This window comes from Pseudopodoces humilis, chromosome 22 (genome assembly GCF_049639895.1).
Source record: "Pseudopodoces humilis isolate 2021_Gansu_Grassland_sample_001 chromosome 22, ASM4963989v1, whole genome shotgun sequence".
NCBI classification, from domain to species: domain Eukaryota; kingdom Metazoa; phylum Chordata; class Aves; order Passeriformes; family Paridae; genus Pseudopodoces; species Pseudopodoces humilis.
In genome coordinates, this window is record NC_142221.1 from 10,477,163 (window position 1) to 10,491,956 (window position 14,794).

The window sequence follows — 14,794 nt, forward strand, 5'->3', positions numbered from 1 at the left end:
GCTGGAGCAGGGAAGGGTGTTGGGAAGTTAGCAAACCCACAGAGCAGAGTTGGTGGAGTCAGCAGGAGCAAAGAGGGCAGTGAGAACTGCAGCTCCCTACAGCCACTTCTCTCCAGTGTTTGTGGAACGTGCAAGGTAGGGGGAGGCTTCCCAAAGGATTGAAGGCTGGGACCAGTCCCATGCAGCTGCCGAGAACCGCAGTGTGTGTCCTGGTGCCTCTGAACGGCCAGTGACTGCAGCAGCAAATGTGAGCTGCTTGGCTGCCGCCCTTGAGCGCCAGTGTTGGGCCCTGTCAGTGAAGGCTGCCACAGCTGGAGGCTGTGGCAGTGAGGGACAGCTTGAGTTGCCTGCTCCCAGCTTTGGGGTGACTGCACTTCCAGCACTGGGGAAACATGAGCTTGGTGACTGTGGCTGGCTGGAGCTTCTCCACCTCCAGGTGGACGTGGATCTGGAGTGAGACTTCCAGCCCACCTTGGTCTATTTGAGGTTGCCTCCAGGCTGGTAGAGTGCACAGAGCCCTGATGGTGTCTCAGTACTGGATGGGCTGCAAGGGCTGAGCTCTTCGGGCATGATCTTCGAGCCAGACATGTGGCTGAGGGACTCTGTCCTCGTGGGACAGCCAGGCTGAACTGCCTGTTGCTGATCACAAGCCACTGAGCCATAGCAGTGGTTACAAAGGTTTATTTCAGATTATTAAAAAAACTCAAACAAAACCAAACCTTCATGTTTGTACATCCCTGTTACTCAATTGGAAATGAAGGTGCATCCTCCTAGCTGCCTGGTGTGGGGTGATGCCAGGCTCAAATCCCAGTGCAGAGCAAAGCCCCACATTGTGGGAGCCCATCAGCTCTGTGCCAGCATAGCCATGCACCACAGAGCTGCAGGAACTGGGGTGTGCAGGAGTCTCTGGCTGTGGCAGAGGCAAGTCTGGCATAGGAACCATGGGGATAGTGAAGGCACCATGTCTGGTTGTTGAAGTGGGACCTGGAAGCTGCCATCTTCCCACGTCTGGTCGTTGCCAAGTCCTTACCCAAAGCTGAGGCAAATGGTCAAGGCCAAGACCTTGCCTTTGGGAAGGTCAGTGGGGTTTGTGTGTCAGCCAGAAAGACACCATGGGCTTCAGGTGATGCCCAGAGCTCCCCAGGAGACAGGGCTGATGCTCTGGGGACAGGCTAGTGATGTCGGCTATAAGGACTAGTGTAAGTAATATTCCCCATTCATACACATACACATGAGAATGAATCCTGTTGTTGCTTGGGCTCATTGGCCCAGTTCAGCTCAGCTCTGGTGGCAAAAAGATGTCCTAGCTCTGAATGTCCCATTCCCAAGCCTGCTCCAGGGTCCATCCCTGAGTAGTGCTGGGAAAAACCCTTCTCCCACAGGGCCAATGATCCTCTCCTGTCCTTCATTTCCTGCAGCTTGAGGGCAAGGGGAGGGCAAAAGGGGACAGCTTTCCTTCTGGGATGGTGTCAGGCCTTGGAGGAGGACATTGAGCACTTGCCACATACCAAGCATTCAGACTGTGGAGCCTCCAGCAGGTAGGATGGTGCTGGTCCTGCAGCTATGGCCCACCCTGTCCCTGCCATCAGATTATGCTGGACTTGCTGTGCCGGAGCAGGCAGATGGCAGTCACCAGGGATGTCAGGGTGGTGACCACAAAGAGCAGGATGAGGATGACCCAGTAGTTGTACAACATGCTTTTGTGGGAGGAGGGCTTTTCTGCCGGGATCATGTTGGTGAGGTTCAGCATGTAGCCCAGGGCCCAGCCAATGGAGGTTTCTCCTGCCTGTGGAAACAGCATGGCATGGTCACCAGCCAGCCAGTCCAGCTGCATGGGCCTCAGGAGACCTCAAAGTCATAGAATTATGGAATCATTGAAGTTGGAAAAGACATCTAAGATCATGGAGTCTAACCTGTAACACCAGCACTGCCAAGGCCACCACTAAACCGTGTCCCCAAGTGCCACATCTGCACGTTTTAAATCCCTCCAGGGATGGTAACTACCACATCTGTGGGCAGCCTGTTCCAATGCCTGACCACACTTTCCATTAAGGAAATTCTCCTAAAATCTAACGGAAACTTCCCCTGCCAAAACTTGAGGCCATTTCCTCATCCTGTCACATGTTACCTGTGAGAAGAGACCAACCCCCCCACCTGGGTACAGTCTTCTGTCAGCGTGCTGTAGAGAGTGAGGAGCCTCCCTTTCTCCAGGCTGAGCCCCACCAGCTCCCTCAGCTATTCCTCATAAGACTTGTGCTCTAGACCCTTCAGGAATCGCCTCAGTGTCAGCCCAAGGGAGAAGAGTGTGGGGGAGCCCACAGCCCCCTGAGTCTCTGCTTGCCCACAGGTCCAGCCAGCCCAGGGACAGAGCAGTGACCATCCTGTGCTGAACTGGGCTCATCCCCTGCGAGTAAACCTTGTGTGCTCAGGCCAGTCCTGATCTCCTTGCACAGCCCATGGCATATGCAGACAAAAGTATCATTCTGCCCTGAGGTAACTTCCCAAAAAGCCTCAGCAAAGCATTTTGTGGGATGGCTGGTGTCTTGAGGGCTAAGGAAGGGCTGAAGGACCTGACCCCATGACCACCTCATAGCCACCTCAGCTCATTTGTTTCCATCCCCCAGGAGATCCCTCCAAAAACTGAGAGTTCCACCCTGCCCCTGTTCACTGAGCTCTTCCTTGATTCTGCTTGGCTCTTTTTCCATTTTGCATTATTTCTCCTGCAGGGTTCTTTGGCCTAGCTCCAAAGAGATCGCATGGGATGGGGATGCTACCTACCTTCTTCTGGAAGGCAATGTTGGTGAAGGAGTGGTTGTTGAAGCTGTAGCCTTTGGTGGTGAGCAAATACACAAATGCGCTGACAGCGCAGTAATCTGGCAGCCTCTTCTCCAGCTTGGGGGCTTTCTGGAGCAGCTGGGTGGGATGCACAGAGGGAAAAAGAAGAGGGGTCAAGCCAGCCATGGCCAGGTTTGTGTCTGTGGCCTGAAGCTCAGGGTGGTTACATCTGTGAGGCCAAGGCTGCCCATACCCATCTGAGCCTCCTCCCAGTCCGATATGGGAACCATCAATTGCCTTACCCCTACTCCATTGGTGCCAGGAAGCCCAGTGACCTCCAAGGGCTTCTCTCAAAGCCGGGTGCTACCCCACATGAAGCAGCCCCCTCCTTTCCACAATGCCCAGGGAGCCCACCTCACTCCAGCTGGTGGCACAGATGGTCTCTGCAGCATCCTTCAGATCGCTGGGCAGGTGCACGGGTCTTCTCATCACGGTCTGGATGAAGTCCACCGTGTAGAAGAAGGCAGAGAAGGCCTGATGGAGGGAAAGGAGCAGCTGTGGGACAGGCTGGGAGCAAACTCTCTCACCATGAGCTGACACTCTGGCCAGTGTGGTGGGCACCAGCAACCACTGTTACAGAGCTGGGGGTCTGGCTTTGCTGCCACAATATGCTGGGGACAACCTGCCCAGCCAGCAGCTGTGTCACCACCCTCCTCCATGGCGGGACTTACAATGAAGTCTCCTGAAACCTTCGGCTGGAAAACACCATCAAAGGAGCAGCGGGAAAAAGAGCAGTTGGTGAAGTCAAAGAGCTTGCTGACATGCAGAGAACAGAGGTTCCCATTCCCGGTGCCGACCAAGGTAACAGTGGTGTTGAGGGCAAGGCTTGGCCTCTCCTTCTCCGTGCAGGGGCTGTCATAGATGCTGCTCAGCAATAGGCTCTTGTTGTAGCCCATAGGCCAGCAGGGATAGAAGACAATTTCCTGGTAGCTCTCAGCCTGCCAGAGGAGGGACACACACATAGGGTGTATGAGCTGTGCCATAGCCACAGCTCCCCTGGAGCTTGAGCAGTGAGTCACACAGCAGCTGCCAAAAGCGTCTCAAAATGGCTTGGGGTGTCTTGGCTCTTAGCCAAGGGCTGCATCATATAATGGAGATGGTGGGCAAAAACCCTGGGAAGACAGGAAAGGGTTGAGGGCAAAACCCAAGTTGGCTAGTAAAGGTGTTCAGCTGGTCCAGGGCTGAGGGTAAACACCAGCGTAAGGGGGAAAAAAAAGGGGGTCGTGACAGCCAGCATCCACATCAAAGTACATACTGTACCTGGAGGAGCTTAGAGAGGAGCCTCTTGAGGACCTGGTCCCTCCCATAGCAGAGAAAGCTGTGTGTGTACACTTTGTATGCCTGGCCATACAGCTTCAGCATCACCTCATTTCTGGGGTTTTCAATTGTGTCCCTGGTTTCAAAAGTGATCTGTGTGGAAGCGCCCCCAAAGTCCATGGCCCCCAGGGTCTTCTTCTGAGGCTGGATCCATTCTCCAAGCCATCCACGCTGAGCCAGGGAGGACAAGAGAAGGAATAAGTGTATGATGATCTGCCCAGCCACCACAGCCATCCCACTGAATGTCACTATCCCCTGCCCACCTTGATGAAGTTCTCCAGGAGATAGTTTGCAGTGACCCAGCCAAAGACCCCTTCCTCTTCCCCTGACAGGATCTTTGCTCCCCGGAAATCAAAGGGGTACGTCTTCAGCGTGGCTGCTACAGCTCTGAGGACAGCGTCTGACACCTGTGGGTCTGCAATGCTGTGGGACAAGTGAGAGGGCAGAGTGACAGGCCTGTGCCACAGTGCTGCAGAGCCCTCCCTGTCCCAGCAGCCCTTGAGGGGGCCAGCACTGCCACAGTAGGGCCCAGGAGAGAGCTGAGCCCTTGTCTGGGTACCCATAGGCACATCCTGAAAAACCACCTGCTAATTTCCTTTATCTCTGCTGGAGGAGGCAGGTAACAGGAATGAAGTGTGTTCCCTCCTGCTGGGATGGACAATGGGGTCCATCCTGCCTGGGCTGAGTGAGAGGAGCACAACTCGTCCCCCCGTGTGGTTTTTGAGGGGTGATTATTCTCACCATTTCCCATCAGGCTGGCAGTGGGTGCAAAGGATTTTCCTCCTAACATCCAAAGTCTGTGTGGGTTTTCCTGGTGCTGACCCCCCACCAGCCTCTTTCCACTAGCACTGTGCTGGCTGTGCCCTGCAGTGCATATCCTGCTCTGAAAGATAGGACCACTTCTGCAGGGAACACAGCACTGGGCAGCTGGGTGCTGAAGAGCTTTGCCAAGCAAAGGGGCAACACTTCAGCCATCCTTCACCACCTCCGTCCCTGCTGTGCGTGGCAAGCTGGCATGTCAGAGTGGCATGACAGGGTCCCCCTGAGCACTCACTTGAGCAGGCGCATGCCAGCCGTGGCACCCAGGTAAAGCGGGGTGCCAGCGTGCTTCTCCTTGGGCACATCTTTCAGGGCCAGGTTCAGGCAGTGCTCCAGGCTTGTCCCGGCCGCCAGAGGGTTTGAGCTGTAGCTGGAGATGCCAGGACCTGTGAAGAGGAAACAGCATTGCTCCCTGCTGGTGAGGGGATGATGCTCAGTGGGAAGATGCCTGGTGAGCAGCTTTTCCCCATCAAGGCTGTCTGAAAGGCATTTTCTGTGGGCATGAGGCCATCCAGGGTCCAGCCACATCTCCCTGCCCACACTGCATCCCTTGCTGGCTGACAGTCTGGGAAAGGTTGATAAATGGAGAGTGAAAAACTGACCCTGGCTCCTCACTGGCCTAGGCAGGGAGATGGATTGTTCCCTGGTGGTTCAGTACTTGCTAGGAAAAGATAAACCACAAGCATGCATGGCTGCAAGCCTTGCCGGGTATTGGGAGACATTTTAGGAATAGAGCTGAACCCTTTAGAGCACGTTATTAACACCAGTGAATACAGAGGGAGGCAGCTGGGCATGGCAGGGGCAGTCACACCATGCTGCCCTGCCCCAGGCATGCAACAGACACCACCACCAGCCCCCAGCCCCCAGCCCCAGGCTAGGGCCAGCCCTTACCCTCCACATCACACATGCTGTGCTCGCTGACCACCCCGGTGTCATTCTCCTTGTCTGCAGGCCACTTGTAGATGAACATAGCGGTGTGGGAGGACCCAGCGTCCAGCACGATGCCGTACTGCAGGGGGAAGGCAGTGAGTCAGGCCTGGAGGCTTAAGGTCCCCTGGCTGCTCCAGTCCTTCCCAAGGGAAGACACTTCCCAAGGAGTGCACAACCACTCCTACCCTATCGGTGCCCAGCAGCTCCGGAGCATCATCTGGCAGAGGCAGGCTTTGCACTGCAGCCTGGCACTGCCAGGCCCACACCTGCCCAAACAGGGCACTCCCTGGGATGTGATTAGGACTGTGACACTGGCCATTCTGGGATACTATTTGGAACAGGGACTCCAGCTTTTTGGGTAAGGGGATTCCCTTGAGTGCAGCTCAGGGGGCTCTTCCCCCACTGCAGGTTACCATCACTCTTGGCTGCCTGCTGAGCCATACTAGCAGGTCCCTGGGACTGGTGGTGGGGAGGAACACCTGAAATGGCTCCTTGGGATGCTCTTGGCCAAAGAAGGGCAGCCAGGCCCCTCATCCCTCCTGCCCTTGTATGGCTTGGCCATTCTCTGGCTATAAATAACCCTGCTCCTCCTGCCAAACAAGGTTACCCAGCTCCATACGTGCTCCCTGCAGCATCCTTGGGCGGACCCCTGTGCCTGACCCCTGCTGCCCATGGTCTTGGGCCTGCCCATGCTGGCCCCCACTGTTCCCCCTCAGGGCTGTGAGTACAGGGGAAAGCGAGGCAGGGTGCAGCACCACCCCAACTGAACATCTCTGGGGTGAAGCCATCTAAGGCTTAAACCTCCAATGAGTCTCTGTCGGCTCCTGCCCTGCCCAGACTCGATAGAGCCAAAGGCTGGAGTAGGCAGCTCCTCTCCCTGCCTGGCTCTGGAAGCCTCCCCAGCCCTGCCTGCCATGGGTGCCCCATGCCACCTCTGTCCCTATCACCTGGTTTTCAGCTCAGGCAACAGAAGTGTCAGGGCAGACGCAGGGACACCTGAGGTCCCCATTTACAGGTAGTCCCAATTACACCATGAAGCTATGGCCCTGCACCAGTGGTACCTCCTGCTCCCTCAGGGGACCATTTCACATGGGTGACTCTCCCAGACTCACCCAGTGATTTGCTCATGCCTTGGGCCAAAAGCTGCAAGCCAGCAGAGAATCCCCCTCTGTGCCCAGGCTGGGGCAGTGGAGCAGCTTCAGCTCCTGACAAACACTGCAGAGAGGAAGGAAGCTGACAACTCCCCCCAACACCCCTCCCCAGTCTCTTGGGCTGGGCACTAGGGTGAGTGCTCAGGGTAGGCTTAGAGGGCTCTCAACATCCTCTCTGCCCAGCGTGTCACACCCCAGTCCATTCTCACCAGAGCAACCTCTGCCTTGCCTGCCCACCCTGGGTTCCCAGATGAGCAGTCACTGACCACCCACAGGGGACTCTGAGGAGGGTCCAGCCCCAGGGGACCCCTCTGTCCACCTTGGTGGCACATGTGCCCAAGTACCCTGTAGCCACCATGCAGATGTCTCTGATTTGCTCACAAGGCACCACATTAACCCTGGATCACCTGGAGTGACATTAGCAGGAGCAGAGTGACAAGGCTGTCCCCAAAGGGAAAGCATCGATAGGTCATCCCCAAACCTGGGGCTGAGCACAGCAAAGACCCTGGGAGTTGTCTCTGGCCCAGAGATGCCATGGAGGAGCTGAAGTCCACAGAGAGGGACAAGGTTGGAGACAGGGATATCTACATGGTGGCAAGGGCTAAGAGATACTGGAGTATGAGACAATGAGGATGACTTCCAGTGCCAGAGATACCTGGTGCTGCCCACCAGGAGTGGGGTCAGCCTGGGAGGGGGATGCTGGGGACACCAGACTCACCCCATGGCAGGAAGGGACATGCCCACCCAGCTGGGTCCAGAGTGAGCAGGAGGAGACCCACCTCCGTGACAGGAGGAAGACTGGTTCCCTGGGTCTCTTCCTGCCCTCAGCAGGGCTGGCTTGGCTGTACCCCACTTCCCACCCCACAGAGAGCTGGTACCAGGGTGCATTCATGGGGTACATACCTGGAGTGGAATTGCACACGTAGAGAGGTGCACACATGTATGTGCACATGTGCATGGATGTGCGTGCATGGATGTGTGCATATGGTGTACATGCTGCAGGAATGCAGATGTTTGTGTATGTGCACATGGGCATAGAAAGGTGTGTGCAAATTGAGGTGTGGAGGTAGGTCTGTGGGGATGCTTGCACATGGGTGTGCACAGATCAGGTGTACATGCACACAGGTGTGGCAGGTGTGTGCACACGGGTGCAAGTGTCTGTGTACACATGCATTGAGGAGGGGCGTGTGCATGGGTGTGTGTGGGCACTTATGCCATGTGCATGCCTGGGGAAGTGCAGGCAGTGAGAGGCAGCATGGAGCCTACACTCGGGGCAAGCCCCATGCAGAGGTGACATGTTGTGGTGACAGTGGCACTGCTGGGGCAAGATGCAGAACTGGCTGCCCCATGTAGGCACATCCTAGTGCCCTTTGCTGCCAACACCTGTGGATCAGGGTGGGGGTCTCTTGGACCCTCAGCACATTGCCATCAGGTGTGGACTGGTGGGTGAGAGGCATCCCATGGGTCCCCTGGCCTTGGAAGTAGTGGCAGCAGAGCTTGGCCTGGCTGAGGTAAGGTGCTGCAACACGATGGCACTGCCACTGCAGAGAGTGCCTGGCCAGCTGCTGCCACAGCTCACCCCACAGCCACCCCGGCATGAGAGGAGCCATCACAGCCTCGTGCCAGCCTCTCCTGGGGGACATGGGATTTGGCACCACAGCCTGTCCCTGTGGAGAAGATGTCCTCACCTTGCAGTGGTAAGCAGGGGTGGGAATCATGCACATGGTGCATGAAAGCACCAAGGCAGACTTGGGCAGTCTAGTATGTTCCCAGTGATGAAGGAATGCTGTCTCCTTCAGTCCTGGGGGTACCCCATGTCTCCAGCATTCCTACAGAAATCACGAATGTGGTCACCTACAGAGGTGTGCAGTGGTGCCAGCCCCTGGCCCCAGATCCTGTCCCAGTCTTAGCTTCTGTCCCTGCCCATACCCTGGGCTTGGGTGTTGGAGCCACTGCACTTCCCAGAGCAGAGTGTGCTGCCGTGTGGGTCTGAGTCATGGCTTAGCCATGGGCATGGGCAGGTGGGCTCCAGGGGCCCTACAGATGGGAAGCTCCAGGAGGGAGGAAAAAAGCCTCGGTATGCTTGCCTGCTGGCACCCAGGGCTTTGGCAGGGCTTTGTGCATGTGGGACAGTCCCCAACACCAGCATCTCCTGGTGGCAGAAGGATTTTTCTAATAGAGCCCCCTGATCAGACCCTGGTGATGCTGCAGGAGCGGGGGACATAGAGGGGTCGTCACTGTGACCCCACACTGGGACAGTTTTTCAATGCCAGCTCTATCTCTGCTGCCTCCTGGGTCACCCATGGTCCCAAGGGCTCTGCCCCAATGCAACATCACTCAGCCCAGCCCCAGTCAGGGCTGCTCAATCCTAAAGCCCCTGCAGAGGGGACAAAGAGGACAGTGATGTTCCCAAAGGCTATGGGTAGGGCCTGGAGCGCCTGATCAGTGTATGGCTCTGCCCAGGAGAGGAGGCAGATGGGGACATTGAGAATTCCCCATGTGCTGCTGCCTGGCACTGTGCCCAGCTATGCCCAGGACTCAATCCCCCATCCCACAGGCTCTCCTGTCTGGCCCATGTCGCATGAGGGGCTCATCCCTGTCCCCCCACCATTCTGCCTCTCTCAAGGGTGGTGCAGTCATGCAGCACCCAGGTTTGCAGTGAGTTGTGACAGGTTTCCTTCCCGCTGCAGTAGCCACAGCAGCCACAAGATTTAGAAATTGCCAGAGATACGTTTGCCAAAAGAAGAAAGAAAAGGGCTGTGAAGAGCAGGCAGCAGCACAGGACACTCAGGCCGTGAGCTCCACTGTGGATCCATGAGGGAAGGATGAGCCCTCAGCAGCAAGATTACTAATCCAGGGTGGTTTTAGGGCAATATTCCAAGCAAAGGAGCTGGAAAGGGAAGATGTGGAGCTGTAGCTCAGCAGTGAACAGCACTGTCCAGCAGCTAATGTGGACTGACTCAACAAGGACCACATCTTGTCCAGGCTGTTGGAAGACGTGTCTAGGGTCTCCCATAGCAGGACTGACCTCTAAACCATGTGGGCATCTTTTGGGCTGAGTTAAAATAACACAAAGTTCTGCATTCTCAAAACACTACTGAGCTTTGTGTGAAAGCAACTCCTCAGCACCTTCCTGGTACCAGCCCCATGGGAACAGACACTAATGGACACCAGAGCACACACTATGCTGGACCTTACAGCACTTGGCATGTCCAGGAACCCTGAGTCCCTGGGCCAGGCCTTGTGCAGAGCAGGGTCAGGACAGAGCAGGTGATCAGGGATGCTTGGCCCCAAACCGCAGCACTGCCTGCAGATTAGAAGGTTCTACCACTCAGAAAGCAAAAAAGCAGCAAAAAAAAAGCACAAGAAGAAAAGTTTCTGTGAATTAATTTGGTTTAAAACCAAAGGTCCACCTTGGAACCAGAAAGAAGAAAGGCTTTCCAAGCTGATTCAAGTACTACATATGGGGGTCTCGGTACCAATCTAATTCCTCCATGTTTTAAGAGATAAAATCCACTTTGAAACCAGCTCAGGGCACTGCCCAAGATGCCCCAGCATGTGGCAACAGGTGGCAAAGAAAGGCATCACAGAGGAGTTAATAGTTGGTAGTTATACTAAGAAGAAAAAGGGTCATCTTAGTTAAGCCAGCTCGTCTTCTCATTCTAGTCTTCATTATGTATGACAAGCCCAGAGAGAAGGCAGCAGCACATCTGGCATGCAGGCTGGCTCAGAAAGTTTCCAAGTAAATTGCTTGGGATGAGAAAAGGGGTTTTAGATGAACTGTTTTTCAGGATAAGAGCCTGGAATTATTCTAAAACAAAAAACTTGGCCTACAAAAGGAGTACTTGGCCAACAAGAAATTGTTCGGGAACTTCTTTCATCATCTGAATTTACAATGAAAAAGAAAAAAAAAAAAAAAAAAAAAGCAGCTTGTATTCAAAGGAAAGTGCATTTGTCACCCAGCAGCACTGGCTCAGGCAATGCAGTGGAGGCCACGGAGATGCTGGGGTGTGCAGGGGAGCCCTGGCCCAGGCAGAGCCGCAGCAGCAGACACTGACTCGGCTGTTCTGGCCTGGGGGGCTTCTGTCTTTCGGTGTGTCCAACAGATTCCCTTCCCAAAACGCACGTCCTAAGGCACAAGGGATGGGCGGCAGAGGGTCCCGCAGCCGGGGGTCCCGCAGCGGAGGTGCCACACAACGGTTCTCGCTACTGGGGCAGCTCCATCCCTGAGCACCCGGCGGGGGATGCTCCCTGCGACCCTCCCCGCAGATGAGGGACCTCTCAGTCCCGGCGCCTCCCGTGACGCTGGGGATCCTCTGACGCCGGCGTCTCTCCCGCACCGGTGATCCTGCACACCGGGAATGCCATACGCCGAGGTGCCCACGGCGACTCCCCCAGCCCCTGGCAGCCCAGGACCTCCCGGTACCCGCCGCCACTCCGCGCTCGGTGCCCCCGCGCCGCTCTGTTCACCTTGAAGCCCGGCGGGCCCCGTGTGTCCCTGGAGCCGAGGAGGAGGAGGAGGATGCCCAGTAAGCAGCCGAGGGCCAGGAGCAGAAGCAGGGCGGCCAGACGGCGGGCCATGGCGGAGCCGGGCAGGTGAGCGGCTCGGCAGCGGCGGCGGCTCCTGCCGCTCCTCCAACCCCGCCTCCTCCTCGCCCGCCTCTCCCGGCTGAGTCACCGTCGCCCCGGCCCACCCGGGCGGGACACCGGGCTCCGTGGCACTGCGCCGGGCGGTCCCGGCCTGTGAGTCCTGGGGCTGCCCCCGACACGGACTCAGATCTTCCTGCCCCGGGACCAGACCGATCTGCCTCCCCCAGGCACGGTTCTTTTGCCCGGGATCAGCCCCAGCCCGGCCCCTCAGGCACCGCCCCGGCCCCAGAATCAGCTTTGTTCCTCGAGCATCACCGTTACCGGGAGGGCTCAGCCCAATCCTGTCCCTCCTCCCTAGGCACAGCCTATGTCCCTGGGATCAGCCCCATCTACCCCTCCGGGCGTGGTCCTTGACCCCAGGCTCAACCCCATGCTGCCCCCGCCCTGGGGCTTTGCCCTTAGATGGATTCAGTGGGACGTGGGATCAGGACGTGACATCCTGAGATACAGAAAAATTCCAAAAACCTCTCATCTACAATGATTAACAGCTGTGGCTGTATTCCTGCTTTTAATCATCGCAAAAACTTTGTGACAGCCCTGAGGAGCCCAGATGTGTACTGAGGTTGTTTTCAATATGGTCAAAAGTGAATAATGTGATGCATTTGTATAGGGAGCAGCGAGCCAAAGGAGGTTGGACTCCTTCCTCTGAGAAAGACAGCTTGCTTACACGGTGGGATACAACAGTGAACAAAATAATAAGGAGAGGAGGCTGGAGGACACGGCTCCTAGAGCAGCTGGGTTGCAAGCTGAGGGTCACAGCCTCACACTGAGGGTGTGAGCTGAGGCTCCACACGCCTGCTTTACTTCTCAATATTTTTTGAAGCAAGGAGCTTTCCTGCCACTCACAGCTGACACACAGCACACGCAGCACACATTGCACCAGCACTAGACCTTCTGCAGAACTTCCTGCCCGTCACTGTGGTATTGGGGTGCAGAGGTGCTCAGGGGGCTAAGTCTTTGCCCAGGGCTGGTGGTGCAGGAGCCCCCAACCCTGATGCGCCACTCCATTGCACAGGTTCTGCCCCACAGGGCACGAGCTCCACTGCTGTCCCCGAAGCAGTGACTGGCTTCAGAGTCTGGGGAAGAAAATGTCTAAATAGGGGCACAGAGAGCCACCCACACCCTGTCAGGGCCCATCACTGTGGAGCAGGGCTTCTCTGCAGGACTGCTGTGTTCAATCTGTGAGTCTGTTTGCAGGGGTTTATGTCCTCACTTCAATTCATTAAGCACTTAACCCTGGAAAATCGGTGTCAATCTATTCCAAGACATTAATGTATTAATTTATGTGAAAAAATTACTCCCCTTTGCTGCTGATTATGCCACAGGAGAACACAGTCCTGTCCCTGAGGCTCAGCACAGCATCATTCCCACTGCCTTTCTGCCTTTCCAGTCTGACTCTTCTCAAGTTTCTATGGGAAAAATGCCCACCTATTCTTGACTCTTCATGCTGCCCACTGCCCACCTCACCTTCTAAGGCACTCATCTGCCATCCTCTACAGTGCAACTGCACCAGGGATTACCACAGAGAGATCTTTTCTGGATTGCATTTAATCCCTTTCTCAAACCTCCTGCTTCACCTTTAGATGGACAAGCAATGAGGTCTTCAAAGACTGAAAAGGAACAAAAAAATCTCTTTTCTGGATGGTAGGGAGCAGAAACAGGGTTGGGGGAGCCCTGTGGGAGTAGAGATGGTGCCCCAGTTTGTGGCGACGTGCCTCAGGGAAGGCAGAGTTACATTGTCCCACCCCAAACCCCCTGTGAAGGGCGGCCCAGGAGTTCTGATTGGGTTTGAGTCCCTGGGGGGTTTCTCCCTTGCTGTGTTTCTAATGGTCCCTGACCCTGAACTCCACCCTCAGGGGTGGAGACCCTCGGGAGTTCTGTCCCTCAAAAACTCCTGCCCTGCCTTTGTTCGGGGCTCTTTGTTCTGGATCTGGCTTTGTTCCCGTGTTGAATAAATGGTTTCATGAACAAGGGCCCGTCTCGTTGGTGTTCCATGCTGGTCCCCAGAATCCTGTTGCTTCCCTGGACGAGATCCTGAGGTTGTTGACTGCAACACTTGTTCTTCATTCTTCTTTTGGTTTTGGGGACTTTGCAGTGAATTCCTATCTGGCAGGTGGTCCTTGGTGTGGTGGGACCCATCCTGGGAGATGTGAGTGTTCTCCATACCTTGTTCTTGTGCAGACTTGGCCATCCTATTCCCAGGCTGTCGATGAGTGGCTTTGAAAGGGGGGTTGGCATTCCTTCTCTCCCCAGGGGGGAGCTGCTCCTCCTCTTCATGGGGTCACTTTTGCCACCCTCTTTCCAGCCCCAAGGGGGTAGGAGGTGTGAGCTGAGGTTTGAGGGAACCTGTGCCAAGCCATGGACAACCACTGGTGTCCCAGGATAGTCAACCTCCAGTGCAACCAGGAAGGCACCAAAAGCTTGGACATGCTGGGGTGGAAATACTCCCATTCCCAGGGGAATGTCAGCCAGGCACACACATGTATAGCCAGAGAAATACCCAAATACCCTGTGACGGTATGTTCAGGTGGGCAGCACCCCAACATGGCTGGCTGAGCTCAGCCCAGCCAGGTTTGGGCACTGCCAGCTGCTGCCCCGGTAAGGGGGGAAGCGGGGAGGGGATCTCTTGTCACTTCTCCTTTCCCATGTAGCTCTGTCAAGGCACCACAGGCCAGAGAGCAGGGCACTGAGGCTGGCAGTACCTTTGCCCGTGGTGTGTGGGCAGCCCCAGCCACTCGCAGGGAACTCAGCCATGTCCCTGGGGAGGAGCAGGTGTCTGCGCTGAGGTGGCTGCCCCAGGTGGGTAGTGCCTGAGCTTCATGCACAAGGAAGTTCCGTGGGAAAAAGCAAATGAGGGGCAGGGAGGGCTTTCTCTGCCATGGGAGATGAAGCAGGCAACTTGCTCCAGCGGCAGGAGGTGAGAGCAGCCTTGTTTGTCTGCAGAAATAGGGGTCTGGACTTTGGGCACTATCAAAGAAAGGCAAGAGCAGATGTCATCTCTGCAGGACTCAGATTGTGAAGCATACAATCTGCCCAAATGAGCAGGTTCAATAAGCAAGCAGCTGCGTGGGGGAGCCAGCCCAGCACAGCCT

The 14,794-nt window shown here is 56.0% G+C and overlaps 1 protein-coding gene across 1 annotated transcript; it reads right to left on the minus strand.

Annotated features, from left to right (window-relative positions):
* Positions 1 to 665: 665 nt before the first annotated feature.
* ENTPD2 (ectonucleoside triphosphate diphosphohydrolase 2) lies at positions 666 to 11,968 on the minus strand. The gene is made up of 9 exons (XM_014256334.2): positions 11,523 to 11,968; positions 5,863 to 5,980; positions 5,207 to 5,357; positions 4,416 to 4,575; positions 4,096 to 4,323; positions 3,507 to 3,773; positions 3,190 to 3,309; positions 2,779 to 2,913; positions 666 to 1,786 (listed from the first exon to the last, which is right to left on the minus strand). The coding sequence occupies exons 1-9, from the start codon at positions 11,631 to 11,633 to the stop codon at positions 1,586 to 1,588; spliced, it is 1,491 nt and encodes a 496-aa protein (XP_014111809.1). The 5' UTR covers positions 11,634 to 11,968; the 3' UTR covers positions 666 to 1,585.
* Between the last annotated feature and the right edge of the window lie 2,826 nt (positions 11,969 to 14,794).

What these genes read in the sequence shown, in the direction of transcription:
- ENTPD2 (XM_014256334.2), bottom strand. Translation starts at nt 11,633, where the DNA reads ATGGCCCGCCGTCTGGCCGCCCTGCTTCTGCTCCTGGCCCTCGGCTGC. An exon ending in CAGCATGTGTGATGTGGAGG is followed by an intron (nt 5,358 to 5,862) that starts GTAAGGGCTGGC and finishes TCCTCTTCACAG; the next exon opens with GTCCTGGCATCTCCAGCTAC. An exon ending in GCTGGCATGCGCCTGCTCAA is followed by an intron (nt 4,576 to 5,206) that starts GTGAGTGCTCAG and finishes CTTGTCCCACAG; the next exon opens with CATTGCAGACCCACAGGTGT.